The sequence below is a fragment of the Enhydra lutris genome, unplaced genomic scaffold, assembly GCF_002288905.1.
Source record: "Enhydra lutris kenyoni isolate GAN:26980312 unplaced genomic scaffold, ASM228890v2 scaffoldscaffold21, whole genome shotgun sequence".
Lineage (NCBI taxonomy): Eukaryota > Metazoa > Chordata > Mammalia > Carnivora > Mustelidae > Enhydra > Enhydra lutris.
Window position 1 is genome coordinate 4,648,177 of NW_019154105.1, and position 17,164 is coordinate 4,665,340.

General features: G+C 44.8%; 1 protein-coding gene across 1 annotated transcript in view; it reads right to left on the bottom strand.

The window, feature by feature from the left end:
* The window catches only part of LOC111149126 (Fraser extracellular matrix complex subunit 1), a 405,997-nt gene that overhangs the window by 147,109 nt on the left and 241,724 nt on the right, over positions 1-17,164 (bottom strand). The window contains exons 22-28 of the mRNA XM_022506058.1: positions 16,740-16,892; positions 16,362-16,508; positions 10,728-10,874; positions 7,601-7,741; positions 6,543-6,683; positions 4,977-5,111; positions 2,065-2,335 (exon numbers count right to left, since the gene is read on the bottom strand). Coding sequence (XP_022361766.1) covers positions 2,065-2,335; positions 4,977-5,111; positions 6,543-6,683; positions 7,601-7,741; positions 10,728-10,874; positions 16,362-16,508; positions 16,740-16,892 — 1,135 coding nt within the window. The remainder of the gene's footprint in view (positions 1-2,064; positions 2,336-4,976; positions 5,112-6,542; positions 6,684-7,600; positions 7,742-10,727; positions 10,875-16,361; positions 16,509-16,739; positions 16,893-17,164) is intronic.

The window sequence follows — 17,164 nt, forward strand, 5'->3', positions numbered from 1 at the left end:
TGAAACTGATTAAAAAAAAAAAAGTAAATCTTGTCTTCCCTCCCATTTCATCCTCTCCTTGATTTTCTGTCCCATTTAAATCCTGTCCCTCTTCACTCCAATCTCCAGACGTCCAGAGAAAGCAACCGAGGGAAGCAACAGAAAGAAGAAGGGGTGGTTACTCCCAACCCACGGGGGAAAATGACATTTTGGCGGCACAGAGGTTCCGATAATTGCTCAGCACTCCAGCAATGCTGGCTTGCCCCCACGGCCATATTTGCAGGTTGTCTTGTACTCCACAGGAACATTCGGACCCCAAAGGAATCCAGCGCAAAAGAATCATGGTCAGGTTTTCGTGAGGAAAAACAAAACCACAAACCTATACGGCAAGTTGCCCCTTTCATTTTTGCATCACTCGGCAACTTACAGAATTTTCTTTTCTCATGAATCACTACCGATCTTGTTTTACTGTTCTTCCTTTTGTTTAAATTTTTAGATAAAGAAGATCCTATGCTAAAATTGGTACCCCAAAGTCAAGGGAGTGCTGAAAGAATTCCCAGCAAAATAGTCACCTTTCTTTGTCATGTTTGGGGGTATGGAAACCCCCGTACCCTGTTTTCTTTTTCTGCAAGAAAACAGGTGATGAGAGACAAAAAGGTGAAACAGACAAGAGGAGTAACTTTGGTTGTCTGGGGGCTTTACGAACTTTACTAACTTTTCACAAGATTCCAAGGCAAAGGACTACAGGTGTGGAGCCGTGTGTGTGTGTGGGGGGGCGCAATTAAGAACTACACTTGAAGCAAAATGAATGCAGATTGGGAGCATAAATCTGAAGAGTGATTCTATGGTGTAAGAAGCCAGAGTTTTAATCTGTGGCAATGTCTCTGTGCGAGGATCTTTTGTCCCTGGAGGATGGAAGCATGCCCATTATTCCCAGTATAATTCAGGAGGTAGAAGTCATCGTGGCTACAGGCATGGGCTGTGGAGTCAGAGACTTGGCTTTGCTCATGCTCTCAAGGCCTAAGTCTCCCCATCTGTAGCCTGGGAACATAAACATACCGAGTTCACATGAACTGTTTACTACAATGCTTGTGTCATAGTTAGGGCTCAGTAAGTATCAGTTGTTCTTATTCCTATAAGATGGTATTTTGAGGTTCTGGCTCTGAACTACAATAAAGTGCCATCGCTTTTCTTCCCACCTATTTCCTAGCCCAAACCTTAAAAAAAAAAACTCTCCAGTGGTAACAATAAGAAAATATTCACTGTGACTATTTCATTCCATTGGTAACACGTGTAGCCTCCCACGCATTATCCGCACTGAGGAAGCAGAGCTGGGTGAAGGATAATCCGCGAGGCTAAGCTTTGGGGTGCACCGTCTCATTTCTGTTTAGCAGATTTACTGCGCTAATTATATGACTCTGTTTGCCTGGGTTGGTGTTAGCATTCGATTGCATTCCTGAAGCATATGTCAGCCGGGGTGGGGAAGACAGCCAGAAGTGTGCCAGGCATCAGAGAAAAACTGGATCCGGCTTAAAAATTAACCACAATATCACAGACCTGTACCCCTGGGGATAAACATATGTTATATGTTTATAAAAAACAAAATTAAAAAAAAATTAAAAAAAAATTAACCACAATTAATCCCATAAAGTAGATAATAAAAAGTTGTGACTCTTAGCTTCCCTCCCACTCTGGAATTCTAGGAACCATCGAACACTTTGAAAACTCCATCTTCCGGCCATTGCTCACTCCCAGTATATCACCCTAATGCTGGAGGAGCAGCTGTAGCATCGGCAGAGAGAACCAGTTTTGCTTCTGCTGGGCCAGAAATACTGGGTAATTGTCCTAGGAACTCTCCTGTCACATCAGAGAATTACCCATAATTACGTGACAAGATGAAAATGCCTCTCACAGAAGCACACCCTCGGAGCAATGACAGTGAAATGACGACAGGCGGCTGAAAGCGTTGGCGTTCTGGAGTACCGATCTTCCCCAGAGGAGCAGGGACAGCTACTGAGAAGTGGGGCGGGGTGCACCGCGTTGACGGGAGGGAGGCAGGAGGAACACAACACAACGCCGAGTCACCTGGGCTTTTCTTTGCTGTGCACAAAACGCACTCTTTTCTCATTCACATCCTTCCAGCTAAAATGGCCGGCCTTGTCGAGCTGGGCCTCTTTTCCATTCCTGGAGAGCACCAGCTGACCGTTGGTGGGCGTGCTCACAACACGGAACTGGAGGTCCTCCAGCCGGCCATCTCGGTCTCGGACATTCAGGAGGGGAAGACCCAGTGGCTTCATCGAACCAATGGGAAGGGTGAGAGAACCATTCACATGAAGAGTAGGAGTGGACGTTTTGCCTGGAAAACATAGGGTCCGGAGATCAGACTTGGTACATTCACTAATAAGGTTTTGGGTTTTTTTTTTTTTTAATTAATAGATTTATAATGTTCATTCAGAAATGAGGCTCTAAACTTTTGTAACCATAAGCCTCCTTCTAATCCACTGATTCTCACCCTGAACACATAGGAGAATAACATAGATTCTCAATGTTAAGATATAAACTTCTAGAAGAAGATAGAGGATAGAATCATCGTGATCTTAAATTAGGCAATGTCTTCTTCGGCATGACACAAAAAGCACGAGTGACAAAAGAAAAAATACCTAAATTGGACCAAAGTACTTCAAAGGGCACCAGTAACAAAACTGAAAAAGACAATCCATAGAATGGGAGAAAATATTTGCAAATTATTTATCTGAAAAGGGACTTGTATCCAAAATATATGTAAAAAAATTCTTACAGTGCAATAAAAGACAAGGAGCCCAATTTAAAAATAGGCAAAGTGTTTGAATAGGCATTTTTTCAAAAAGATACACAGAAGGCCAGTAGGTACATGAAAAGGTCCTCAATGTCATTAGTCATCAGGGAAATGCAAATCAAGACCACCATGTGATACCGCTTCACACCAACTGTGAAGGACAATAAAAAGTATTCCTGAGGACGTAGATGGTTTAGAAATCTTATACATCGCTGGTGGGAACATGAAATGGTGCCATCGGGCAGTTCCTCAAACAATTAAGCATAGAGCTACCCTATGATCCAGTAATTCTACCCACAGGCATATACCCACGGGAACTGAATACATACATCCACATAAAACCTCATAAGTGAATGTTCATACCATTATACCCAAGAGCCCCAAAATGGAAACAACCCAAATGTCCATTAATTGGTGAATGACTAAACAAAAGAGGATGTATCCATACAATGGAATATTATTCGACCATGAAAAGAGATGATGTACTGATACATGTTCCAAGGTAGAGGAACCTTGAAAATGTTCTTGCCATGTGAAAAAAGCCAGACATAAAAAGCCACACATTGTATGATTCCATTGATTGATGTGAAATGTCTAGAATAGTTAAACCCACAGAGCCAGAAAGTCAGTCAGGGATTGCCAGGGACTGGAGCAAGGGAGCACTACAGAGAGACTGTTAATGGTTACTGGATTTCTCTTTAGGAAGAACAGAATGTCCTGGAATTAGATAGTGGTGATAGTTATACAACCTTGTGAATATAATAAAGACCACACCGAATTATGTACTTTAAAGGGTGAATTCTGTGCTATGTGACTTACATCTCAGCAATAACCAGTACGGATACTGGACCTCCACCAGTGTTCTGACTTCAGTGTTCTGAGGTGGGCACCTCAGTGATTTCACAAGCTCCTCAGGCAATCCTAATGGGACTTCCAAGTTTGAGAACCACAGTCCTAACCTGATACTTTGAACACATCTGACCATCAGACCCATGAACAGTAAGGAATAAAGCAAGTGTCTGATACCATTTGCTCAAACAATACCAGTTAGTCTGTAATGAACTATGATTATCAGTGGCTTAGACTCAGAATTCATGGGACATGTCCACACTTCCTTTTAAAATTTTACCCTCTCTGTTCATAGGAACTATCTGTGGATGAGTATCTGATCACAATGAGAAATTCATTCTGTCCCCTGCAAGGTGTTTCGCCTGGACTTGAGTTGTTAGAGTTTCCTTCTACAAGTAGGTCAGACAGGACAGTTTGGGAATGCGAGGTTTCAAGGGGACGACTTCCACTGTACGATTACTCTAATGAAAGTGGAATTCATTTTCACAAGTTGACTTGTATGATGTCCCAAGAGGAGCAGGCTGACTTTCAAGTACTTGGGGTTTCCAGAAGGATCCCAATAAAATGAGCCAAAGATGTCTTTTTCCCATGGGTAGTCTTAATATCTTTAGAGGTCAGAAATCTAGAGACGGAAAATGTGATTGACTGCGGGTGTTAAAACAGGCCTTGAGTTACTGAAGAAGGACACTCAGAAGCTGAGGAATGTTCAGCTACAATAAAATTCCCCAGCTTCATTCAGCTATAAAACTTTGGGGTTCAAAATTATGACTGAATTTAAATTTGCTTCTCTTTTGTTGTTTAAGGTGAAGTGTCCATTAATGTGTTGGACAAGACTAGCTCCTCCCCTTAACATGTCACCTTATTCTTAATGGGACAGTGGCCTGAAACCCATTCGCTTCAAACACAGGACCCTAATGGGGCAGGCTCCTCACACAACTCATTATTTATTCGCAATATATCTCCAGTATGTCCACAAAGGATGTAACCGTGGCATAATTAGCTCTAAAAGTTTATATACATGCAAATAAATTATACCTATATGTATATAGGTAATTTTCTACAACATAGCTATAGCTCAGAAACATAACTAAGTTTTATGCCAAATTTCTGATTTGATAGTTGTTACTTTTAAAGCATAGATTCTTTTTCCTGAAGATCTTAGAAGCTGAGTTTCCCTAATGTCCATGTTCTATAAAAAAAATCCCTTATTCCTTTGCTTTCCTTGAATGAGAATCCTGTGTGTCATATCACATGAGCTGACTATATCTCCACACGGAGCCTCTGCATGGAGAAATCACAGGTCAGCATGTGAGGCCGTCTGACAAGCACTTACCAGCACATGTTCCATTAGAGTGGGTGAAGCCAGGAATACAGCTGGAAACACAAAGGCCACTCTTCAAAAAGAACCCTTGCTCACACTGGTGACACCGGTCCCGGCGGCTACACCTCAAGCATGCCCGAGGACAGGCTGTCAAAGAAAGGCCACAGTAGTTGAGGCATGGCCAAGGCACAGGTGGCCAGTGACAGAGAAATAAAGAGTGGCAGCATGAGCAACACAGGACTCCCAACCACAGCAACAGTGAATTCCCACGGTTCCCTCTGGAATTTCACAGGAAGCTGACCGACCCCCAGAAGGAGAGTGAACACAGAGAAGCACTTTTGCTGAACACACTCTGATGTGAAAATGGTGCACATAAACGGATTGTATAAAAAGTTAACCCTACTGACTTGTAAGGGACGTGGTTGACAGTGATTAAGAGCGCAGGCCCTTCCTGGGTACCGTTCCTCCTCCTCCACTTAGCAGCTGTCCACTTCAGGCAAGTTCCTCTAGTCACCCACAGTGTGATGGGGAGAGGAAGAGCACCTAATGCAAATCCCCATCGGGAGGATGCTGTAATGTGAAGAGACCAGAACAGTGCCTGGCATACAGAAGGACTCAGCTGCACTACCAACGTCACTGCATCACCATCATCATCACCATCAACATTTTCAATGCAGGAGGAGAGCAAGCTCCTGAAAGGACCCAAGGATTATTTCTTCTACAAATCGAGTGTTCACTGCCTAATTCTCCTGCTTCCTTGAGATTTTAGTATACAGAGGTAGTATAGAATAAAGGGCTCAGAATTGGAATCAGAAAATGTGGGTTTAATACCTGATTTTATGTTGCCTTGGTGAATACTCTCAAGCCATTCTTTTTTTTTTTTCACTTGTAAAATGGGATTCCTAATGTCTGTCATATTTTACCATCAAGTCATTGTGAATATTAAATGAGATAAGGCAGACGGAGGAATTCGGTGAAAGGTAAAACGCCACGCCAGGGCCATGGCTTTATTATTAAATGTCAGGTTTTCTTCGAAGTGGGGCATCGAGTATCAAATTTTAGTGGAAAAGATGAGAACAAACTGAAGAAACTCTCATGGATAACCCGATGGACAAGCAGATTAAGGCTTTGGGTTGAACTTCAATGATAAAGGTTCAGTGTATCTCAATAAATTGTCCTCAGAAATCCTACTCAAGGATATTGAGCCAATATCGGGGTCACTCATAATTTAGTCCACACACTGAAAATTCTGCACCCACATCAATAGAGGTGACCTGCTCTTGATGGATACCTCACCTTAGTTCAACACAAGCCTTACATTTCATAAAATACTGGCCTTATTTCCATAAAGACCTTTAGAGACAGTATTGATTTGTGCAAGAGAATTATTGGCCTGCACGTCTACGTTCTATTTAACCAGCAATTGGCAGATGTGCATGGGAAGCCCTCCGTTTCTGAGACCGACCTCTCTGGGTTTCCATTCTGCCTCTAATTCAGATTGGTACCTGCGATCGACACACCTGATATACTTGTGGCCCTCACTTTTTTCCAGAGGACTCAGCGCAGTTTCCAAGTTACCTGTGCACTGGCGATTTGCGCGATCTGCAAAGTACCCCTTCCCACATTCCTGAACACACTGGGCTTCTGACAGGAGATACGGCTCTTCACAGCGTGTACACTCATGGGGGCCTTGGCACTGGAGACAGTGGTTGCCACAGCCTGAAAGACAAAAGTCAAATCAACAGAACTGTGTGTGGTTTTCCAGGGGGCTCCTGGGCCTCATGGGGAGACAGCATAAGGCGCAGAACAGTGATATGACCTGGTGTGCTGGGCCGGGCAGAAGACAAGGACTCAGAAACCAGGCTCTGGCTGGTGCTGCTCTACTTACCGGGAGGGTGATTTAGGACCAGAGACTGACTTCTCTGAGCCTTGAAGCTCTCTCCTATAAAATGGGAGTGGACGGTGTCCCACTCAGCTCGCTGGGCAGAGATTAAAGTAAATAATGGAAAACACGAGGCACACCTCGAAACTATAGGTATTAGCCATTATCATTACTAGGAACTAGTCAGTGGTTCTCTTGCCATGCTGAAGTGGCCATCTTTCCTGACTCACCCAGTTATCAGAGTCTCCCAGGAGCGCTCCTCGGACTGCCATCTGTGCGTTTGGGGGGCATTTCAGGGTCAGAAGAGTCTGTGGTGTTCAACCAAGGCTGAAGGGGGTGGCACTCAGGGACAGGCGGTAGAGAGACATTCATACATGCAGGGCTCCAGGGGACAGTTGGGGGAATCAGACGGTCCTTCCCGATGCTCAAATGAGCAGGGTCTACGCATTCCCCTTCCAGAGGACAGGATTATTCAATGCTCTGGGAAGTCCAAAGTCATCATCAAACCATACCTGTTGATGTGGCCTTATACCTCCGGGATTCCCATCCTGATCTCGAAGTTTAGCAACTGTCACATTTGGGAACGGGAGAAGGAAAGGGGACATTCTAACTATGCCAAGGAAAAGCTCTCAGGCATGAAACAAGAAATGAGATAAAAAGCTGGAAAGGAAACTCGCCACTGACTCCTGGTCAGAACAAAGTCGGAGGCGGCTGCAGGCTGGAAGTGGACACAGCGAGCGCTGCGGACACTTACTCTTGCAGAGGCCCATGTCCCTGTAGAAGGACGGTGAGCACTGCTCCACGCAGGCCCCGTCCTGCAGGACATAGCCGTCCATGCACTGCAGGCAGTCTGTCCGCAGGGGCCCGCTGCACGCGTTGCAACTCCAGTCGCACTCTAGGAAAGGAAGTCCACGTTAGGTCACCTCCGCCCGTCCACCCTCCATCCCGGTGACTAATTTATGAGGACGCGTCCACATCAGCAAGGGGCGAGGCGGGACAACAGGGGAGATGTCAGATGAGCGAGCCAGAACGGGGTTTCTGCTTGTAGGGGACCGAACGCCTCTCTGCGGTGTAGTGTTTCCTAATTATGCTGGACACGGCACGTACAAGGATCACTCCAGGCTTGTGCAGAGTCTGCCTGTCAGCAGGGCTGCAGAGGAGCCGGGTCAACTTACTCTTGATTCCCGGGCCACAGTGTCCTCAGGCAAAAAAGCCTGCTCTGCTATAGGGAGGGGCCAATTTGCCTCCACAACCCTAATCCGCACCTCCTTGGAATGCTCCACAGGTAACGGGATGTCAGAGACTCAGCCAGGAATGTGTCGGACGGCGCCACCAAACCGGCTGCTTGACTCTTAACCTTTCACAAGTCAGGGGCTGGCCCACCCAGCAGAGAGCACCAATGACGTTAGGATTAAATGCGGCATCAAGGAACTGTCTGGGAAAAAAAGGGCTTCCTGAAATAACAGAAGACCTCCTGAGAGCAGTAGATCCGACTCATTTCCATGTTATCTGCTCAGTCAGCACCTGAGGGATGTGTAGTGTGGGAAGTGGCTAGACCCTGGCAAGGGGCTTATGTGCTTGTGGGCTCCAACCTGCATGTGTACCCGTATAATCCAGAAGGATTGTCAGAAATACAGGTTTTCTGGCTCAATGTCAGAACTACTGACGTCGTCTCAAGGACTGGGCACAAGGAAACATGTTGGGGCCCCTGCTCTTGTTTCTGTTCTTGTGATTCTGTATGGTTGTTGTGATGGTGGCTGTGGCTGTTAAAGGCCCTGGCAAGTCCTGCAACCAGAACACTCGTGTTGGAGAGCCGGAGTTCCGGCCGGTAAGCTCAGTCCTCAGGCATGGAAGGTGGGACAACACGTAAGTACTCGGGCTTTGAAGACAGCCAACTCTCTGTTGGAGCTATGGCTTAGCCACCGTTTATCCACAGGTCCTACACACCTCCCTAAACTTATTGGAGCCTCAGTTTCCTTACCTGTAAGACAGAAATAAGAAGAGTACCTATCCCATAAGGCTCTTGTTTTGATTAAAGGAGACAATGAGTGTAAAGAAGTTACCACAGCACCTGGCACACAGTAACAGCTTAGTAAATGTTTTGCTGCCAAACTTTCCTCACAGAACATTCTGCATTTAGTTCCTCCACACACCACCATCCATCCCAGCTGAGCACGGAGGAAATGTCTCCTTAGTCACCTTTCTCTTGTTTGATGCAATATTTCTAAGTCCCAAAGAAACAGGTAAATGTGCAAGACAGTACGCGTGCTTCCAAGGAGATTTATAAAGTTAATCTTGCTCATTTATTTGGCTGAATCAGTCCTGAGGGAGCATGACTGCCGCAGAGCCTTGAAAACTGCCAGCATAGTTACGAAATCACTTACAACGCGGAGGATTTGTGATCATCTTTTTTTCACCGCAAACTGACAACCGCTGTGTAGCAGGGAAAAAATAGAAGAGCTTCTGTGGTCTTGAGCACAGAGACCACCTAAGTTGACAACAGTAGTATTTCTTGGAATGGAGAGTGTGCAATTTTGCAAAGCCTTAAAACATCCCAAGTTTACTTGACAGATGTCTGGCCCCATATCTGAGCCCCAGGTTCTTGGGCAGAATGGGAGAGATGGGAGACAAGTGGAATGGAGAGATGGAGGAGGAAAATGGAACAGAAGCAAGGAAAATCTGGCCTTTAACTCTGTTCTTCTCCTTGCTGAGCACTGCCACCTAAAGAGCATAAGCCCCCAGAATTCCAACCACTAGAGAACAAGGTACTAGGTTTCTGACATTGCTTCCTTATAAACTCCTTGAGCACTGGGACTGTCTTTACTCATTTAAATCTGTTAAACAGAGATGAACAAATCAGATACAGCCCCTGTTTTTTTTTTTTTTTAAGATTTTATTTATTCATTTGAGAGAGAGAGAGAGGGGGCACAAGTTGTGGGGGAGGGGCAGAGCAGGGAGCCTGATTCAGGGTTCGGTCCTGGGATCATGACGTGAGCCGAACTCACATGCTTAACTCAGCCATCCAAGCACCTCAAAGCCTGCCTTCATTAAGCTTAGACTCTAGTGACCTAGAGTTGTAAATGTAAGTGGCTCTAGGTCCCAGGTAGGGGATGTAAATCTCTGAAACAGGCCTGGTGTGGTAGAAGAGGGAGTGGTGGGGCTGTAGTGATCTGAAGACACAAAAGGGGCAATAGCTACTCATCTCCAACCGACTGTTGCATTGTGGAAATGTGAGTCCGGTATTGTCAGATCTTCTAATTTTTTCAAAAGAAACAGAAAATCTCCAGTTTTGTATGTGAAGTCTTCTACATTTTAAAATGCATTAATTAAAGATTTTATAACACTAGAACATTTTGGCGCCTGGGTGGCCCAATGGGTTAAGCATCAGCCTTCAGCTCAGGTCATGATCCTAGGGTCCTGGGATCGAGTCCCACATCGGGCTCTCTGCTCAGCAGGGAGTCTGCTTCTCCCTCTGCCTCTGCCCCTCTCCCCACTTGTGCACCCTTTCTCTCCTTCTCTCTCTCTCAAGTAAATAAATAAAATCTTTAAAAGACAAAACACTAGAACATTAGGTGGGCCAAAAAGAACCCACATGTCTTGGACCAAATACATCCGGGTTGCCACCTCTGATCTAGTTACTAAAACCTTGCACAGTATCTGGCACATAGTAGGTGCTCAAAAATGTTTCCTTAAGAAATAAGTTACATACAAAAGAAGAAAGAAATGACATGCATGCATTCATAAAACATGATGACATCTTGCTATCATCACAGAAAGTCTAAACATATGATGGTGTTTTCCCAACTTCGGGGATTAGACACCTACAGTAAAGGGAGGTCGCCCAGGGAAAGAATCACTGCACAGTTCTGGAAGGGCTTTACCTCTGCATATCCTGGTGGAGAAGTCCAGATAGTACTGTGGGGCGCAGCTCTCATACTGACATTCCCCGAAGAGCAGGACCTTGTTTGGGTCTCGGCACGAGGTACAGCCGGCCTGGGAATCACAGCTTCCACAGTGCGCTCCGCATGCTGAGCAGATAGGAAAGAAAATGACCAGGTAATTACAATTGCAAATACAGAAGCACAGATGAAACAGAGACAGATGTTGCAAAGGAGCAAAGCCCTCTCCAACCTGTGCTTTAATTATGGCTCGGAAGCCTCCCCTGTGATCAGCAGAAACAGAAAATGTTTCCCTAATTTTCTAAATTGGAGAAAGGATCATTTTATTTTCCAGAGAAGATAAATTATAAACCCAAGAATGGAAATCCCACATCCAGGTTGCCCTGTGATTCAGAACAGAATTTATACCTACTCTAAGATCTCTGGAACAACAGTCCGGACATGTATTTGAAACTTACTTCTCAAGGATTCAAGCGCCCAGTTGTTCCTGATGTGGATTCAGGTTTTTGAGCCATGCCAAGATTAAAGTTAAGCATCAATTTTGTTGTGAAGCTCAGGAAAGCCCACATTTCACACCACAGAGGACTTCAAGGAGGACTGGCTTATGGATTGGCTCAGTTGTAATTCTCAGCAGCTACTTGATTCAGGCATTCAAGGATGATCCCCAAATCCGGTCATGTTTCCATCCTCCCTGACTTAACAACTAGCATTTCTCCATCTCCTCAGTTGTCCATGCTAGAAACCTGGGAGGCTATCTTGATAAGCCCCTTCTTTGTCATTCCTAATCCAATCACTCATTGGATCCTACTTACTCAAGTTTTCCTACATAATTCTCAGAATTCTTTTGCTTCTGTCCATATCCACACATGCCAACACATCCAAGCCCTCATCATCTCCGACTGGACTACTGTCATAGCCTCCTAATTGGTTTCCCTGTACCAAGTTTGACCCCCTTGCATTCTATTTTCCATCTATCCACAAGAGTGATTTTTTAAATTTGTACTGCTCAAGTTTCAGAGGATGCTTCCATCTAGAAACTCATATCTTCCTTCAACCCTGGAAAACTGCCAGCCACCATTTCTGCAAATATCACTCCTCCATCATTCCCTCCATTCTTTCCAACCAGAAATCCTAAGACACATTTGAATCCTCTCAACATAATCTCCAAGTTTCTCATCTTTAACTCTTACTCATTCTTCAGTGACTTCTTTAAGAAGGACTCCCCCGACTCTCCATTCTAGGGTAAGTCTCCCCGTCACTGCTCTATGGCACTCCAGAAATTGCATTCATGCCATACCTAATGATTTTCATTACAATGATTATTTAACTTCTGTACCCTTTAAGCTATAAGCTTCATGAAAGCAAAGACCAAGGTCAATAGTATTCAGAGCCTGACTAGTTCTCTTTCATGTGATGGGTGTTCAATGAACACCTGCACATAAACGGAAGAAGCCAGACATTTTCGTTATACATATTCAAGCACTAGCATCTCTGCCTCATTCTGAAATTTCCTCCAAGTACGTATCAGAGGAAAAATCCAGAGAATGAGCTAGATTTTTAGAGTTTTCGATCTAGAGGGTATCAATGTGTGTGGCACAGTGCGGGAAAATTACCTCCTGGTGAGAATAAAAAGGAAGTCCTCTTGTTTCACCTACAAGAAATGTCATTGATATAAAATATTCATTAGAATATGTAGATAAGTAATTAAAGATCCTAGAAAAACTCTAGACTGGATTTTCAAACAGATGGTTTGAGAATAATTGGAAAAGAATCTTTAATTTTTGGAAACCTACATGAAATGAAACTTCCCTCCTTTTTTTGGCTAGAATTTTTACACATGGTGTATCTTACTTTTGGCAGAGGGTGTGACAAAAATCTCAAGATAAACCCGGGAATAGAAAAATGAAGTGGGGTCTTGGAGTTACAGGTGGATGTGAAAACCGCTGAAATGCGTCCTCACAGCCGTCAGTAAATGCATCCTCAAAGCTATCAGTAAACCTTTGTAATTAGTAAAAGAAATGTCCTGAGTAGAATACTATCATGAAGTCTTCACTTATTACTTGATCAACATTTTTAAAAAGATTTTATTTATTTATTAGAGAGAGAGAGAGAGAGTGAGAGAGCATGAGAGGGAGAGGTCAGAGGGAGAAGCAGACTCTCTGTGGAGCTGGGAGCCTGATGTGGGACTCGATCCCAGGACTCCAGGATCATGACCTGAGCCGAAGGCAGTCGCCTAACCAACTGAGCTGCCCAGGCGCCTTCAACATTTTTATTAATAGCTTTAATTACAACAAAGAAATCAAGCTAATGATACTTAAATATGCCACATACACCTAATAGGAGACACACAGTCTAATTTCACCATCAGAAAGAACAACTCAAACTCAATTTTAACTAATTGAAGCAATAAACGAAAAGTAATCCGAAGAAATAAGTGAAAGTGTAAGTCCTGCATTTTTTTTCTATAACCAGTTGCACAAATAAAGGATACGGAAGACCTGTTCAGACAGTAGTTGCTATAAAAAATGATCCAAGAATTTTAGTTGATTAAAAGCTTATTAGAGGCGCAATCTGGTTACTAAGGAAACGGATACAACGTTCAAGTGAAGAGCCTTCATATAACCTAAATGTCAGCGGAGGCCCCTGCTGGACAAACAGCTACGACACGAAGCCCAAAGGCCAAGCCCTCAGCTTAGAGGGACAGGACGATGCCCCGTCCGGAGAGCTGAGAGCGTCTTGAGTTTACTTCCTTAGGCACCTGTGTACCTTCTTATTCTTGAATCCGTCCACACAGTCTCTCATTCCCCGTCGGTAACTCAAAGTGTAACTCACCCCTCTACCGGCTTCTAAAACAAATGGATTCATGCTGAGCACTGTGCAAGGTCAGAAGACTCCGTGGAGATTGAGAAGTGGGAGCAGTGTCCCCCCGAGGAGCAGGGAGCCCCCGCCATGTCTACCTGAACCCTCCTTCCTCATTCATCAAACCCCTCCTCTCTCACCAAGGCAACCTACAAATAGCGTTGTCTTAGAGCAGTTCTGCTCATACCAAAGCCCCTTGGGTTCTCAGCTTCCACCTCCGAAGGCACGTGGGTTAGGAGCATTTCCTCCACCTTGGAACATTCAGACCTCACACGGTATTGTCACGTTGCTATGATCACATCTGGAGTCCCAGTACTGTTCTCCCAGGTCCCAGACCCCAGAAAGTACCAAGAGGACAGTGACGAGGGTGGAAAGTGGACCAGAAACCAGGAAGGGAAGCAGAGATGTATTGAACCATCATTCACGAATGGGGAAGGGACCTGACCACTTAGGAAGTCCGCCTTCCCTCGGAAATAGCCCTGCTGTCTACCGTAGCTCGCGGAGAGGGTCATCCATTTCTGTCCCGATACTCCGCTGGCTCCGGCTTCGCCTGGAGCAGCAAAGCACGAGGGGACCGTTAATTGCAAACTCTGGAAGGCAACCAGATGAATGAGGAAGGAGACTTACTCTCTCCTGCTCCGGAGGGGAGTTCCAGGGCCCACGAGAAAGACCATCAGACAGCTAAACAGCTACCACCCCTGCAATGGGCCCGGCTTCCTCCCGCATCTGAAGAAGTCTGGGAGGGGGAGTGAGAAAGAATCGGATACAAGGTCGTCTCTGGCCACCCTGGAATTCTCCTCCTCGCCTCTAAAGCACCATGGCGCCAGGTACTGGAAACCTCATTTATTGTCTCTTTTTTAACGTGCCTGCCTCAACTGATTATCCTTGAATTTTAGAGCTCAGCATGTAACTTCTAAACGTTTCTGGAACCAGACTCCAGACAGTTCTCTGGCTCTTACTTTCCTCTATAATATGGTTATTAATGCCTCCCCTTATACTGGTAGTATCTCCTTTAAAGCCCTTTACTGCACCATTTCTAAAATTGTGAGGCCTGTAATTGTCTATAATAATAAGCATTAGAAAGGAACATTGTTGGTTTTCTTTACATACTAGAAACTCAAATATCCAACTTAAGGGCATGCTTTATTCAATCTTCGGAAGAATGAAACTTAGGCTTCAAAGGACTAAAGCTAGGAGATTCTTAATTTCACTGCAGTCTATGAAATCCTATTTACATGGTAGCATAATGAATGTATTTGTGTGGAGATCACCTTGCACAAAGGCAAAGGCTTTTCAGCCTTTGAAATATTTCAATGCAATATTTTTTTTGTCATCGATACGCCATATGAAAGATTCCATTTTTTCTTTTGAACTTTTATTTCTGTGATTCCACAGCTATCAGGAGCCCCATAAATCTAAGCCCCTATTTCTCCACCAACACTCTCTCGCTCTGGAATGGAACATGCAAGTATTTCATTCATGTCTCTTGTGTCAGGGAATCCGCAGATACCGGTAGACAGTTGATATATACAAAGCAAAGTTTTTGTTATAAAAGCAAAGAAATTTTTCATGGGTCCAAAAAGGTTTTTTTTTTTTTTTAAATCTCTGGTATCTCAACGGGTGATAAAAAATAATGAGGTCCACATAAATTCATTTCAAATGCAGATCTTTGCAAACATCTCAGTGAACAGTAATGCCTATCTTTCTATCTGTAAAATGTAACTATCTTGAACCACTCGGTTTGCCTCTCACTCTGGTGATGATGACGACAACAATAACTATACTGAGAGCCGCTAGGACACATGCTAAGTGCGAGAACATTACATGTAGGTACCATTACAATCCCTCTGTGACAGCAAAAGAAACGAAGGCCTGGCGGTTAACTCACTTGCTCCCAGGTCACAAAAAACTATTAAGTGGCAGGTAGGATTTGAACGAGTCCAGAGCCCACGTTCCTAACCACTAGTCTATAATTCCTACAATACGGTACTTCCTAGGACATAAAATTGAAATACCAGCACTGCATTTGTTAGCTGTCATTTTCAAAAGAAAAAAGTGTAACAAATTTTTTTCTTGCAAATGATACTTCAGTGATTGAAATAAAGTAAGCCGCCTCGGCGTATCTCAAAAAATGTTCCTTTGTCTGTGAAGGATTTCCTAATTTCTTTTCTACTCAGATTTGCCCTTTACCTAATTTATCCTAGCTCTTCGTTTGTGCCCGACGTAGGTAATTAATCATATTTTGACTTATTTGAGAAATAAGACATCTATACAAGTAACTCTCATGCAAGACAAAATAATGACTGTTTGAACAGAAACCGAATGCTTTGTAGCATGTCAAGCCTTGCACATTGTCAATATTCAACAAATACAAACAGAAAACAAATTATACCCAGACAAGTCCTTAGGTCAATGATTGTGTGCTAGAATGAGCTCCACTCTGCTCAGGATCTTGGACTTGAGTTGCTGAGGATAAAGTAAGCCAACATTTTATTTTTAAAATGAGAAACCAGAGAACAGAGACACTAAATGACCGGCCTAAGGTCACACAGCCTGTACTTGTAGAGGAGATCCCCGAGCCTAGCACTTCCCGGTTAGACCGATGTCTGCTAAGGGCATCCATATGCCTTTGTAGATTAACTTTCTCTTATAAAAATAAAGGCTATCAAGTGAAAATACAGAAGCAAGAACTTCGTATTTCCTTCAATGACCCCAGAAGATCAGGTGAGGAGAGAAAGTTCATTTTTAAAGACCTACGCTGACAAGCACGGCTGTCATCAGGATAGTGCCCCGGGGAGCAGGCGGTGCTGCAGGTGCCAAGGTGGGAGAGAACGAGGTCGGCATCACACGAGGTGCATGCGAAGGGTCCTGTGCCCTGGCAGGTTCTGCAGGAGGAGTGACATTCTGCAGAGGGAAAAGAAACACAAAGAGAACCTATGTTGCCAAGCTCCTCTCCAAGGCAGCCTGGGAGGCATTAATAAAAGCCCCAACTGAGAGCGTTAGCTGGTCTGGTATACTGCCCCGCAGCGTGCTTCCCGCCTCCTCTCTCTCTAGGGAAGAACCAATCCTCTCCCGCTACTGCCCCCAAGAAAATTCATGAGGCACCGCCAGCTCCTGTGTCTGGCACTTACTCACTTTTACAAGCTCCTCTCTCTGCGAAGTATCCAGGAGGGCAGTCAGGAACACAGTGGTCCCCCAGCAGCAGGTACCGGGCATTCTGGCAGCTCAGGCAGACACTGCCTGTGTGCTGGAGGTCAGCGGTGCAGTGCTGGCACAGAGGATGGCAGTCTGGAGAGGGCGGAGGGGACACACAGAAGGCACAGGCCGTGTGAGCGCAGGGTCTCACCACTACACCGAAGGGCGGAAGGGAGTGTGGTTACCCTCGCTGCGGCGCAGACGGCGGGAGAGCAGCCCAAAGGCAGGGCACCCTAGGAAAGGAGACGTCTGGGACCTGTACAAATGGTACGTGTAGAGGTTTTTAGCAAATGGCCAGGCCCAGCACAACTATGGAGTTTTCATCCCCTTTCAAATGAACGACCTTCAAATACTAGAGTGGCGTG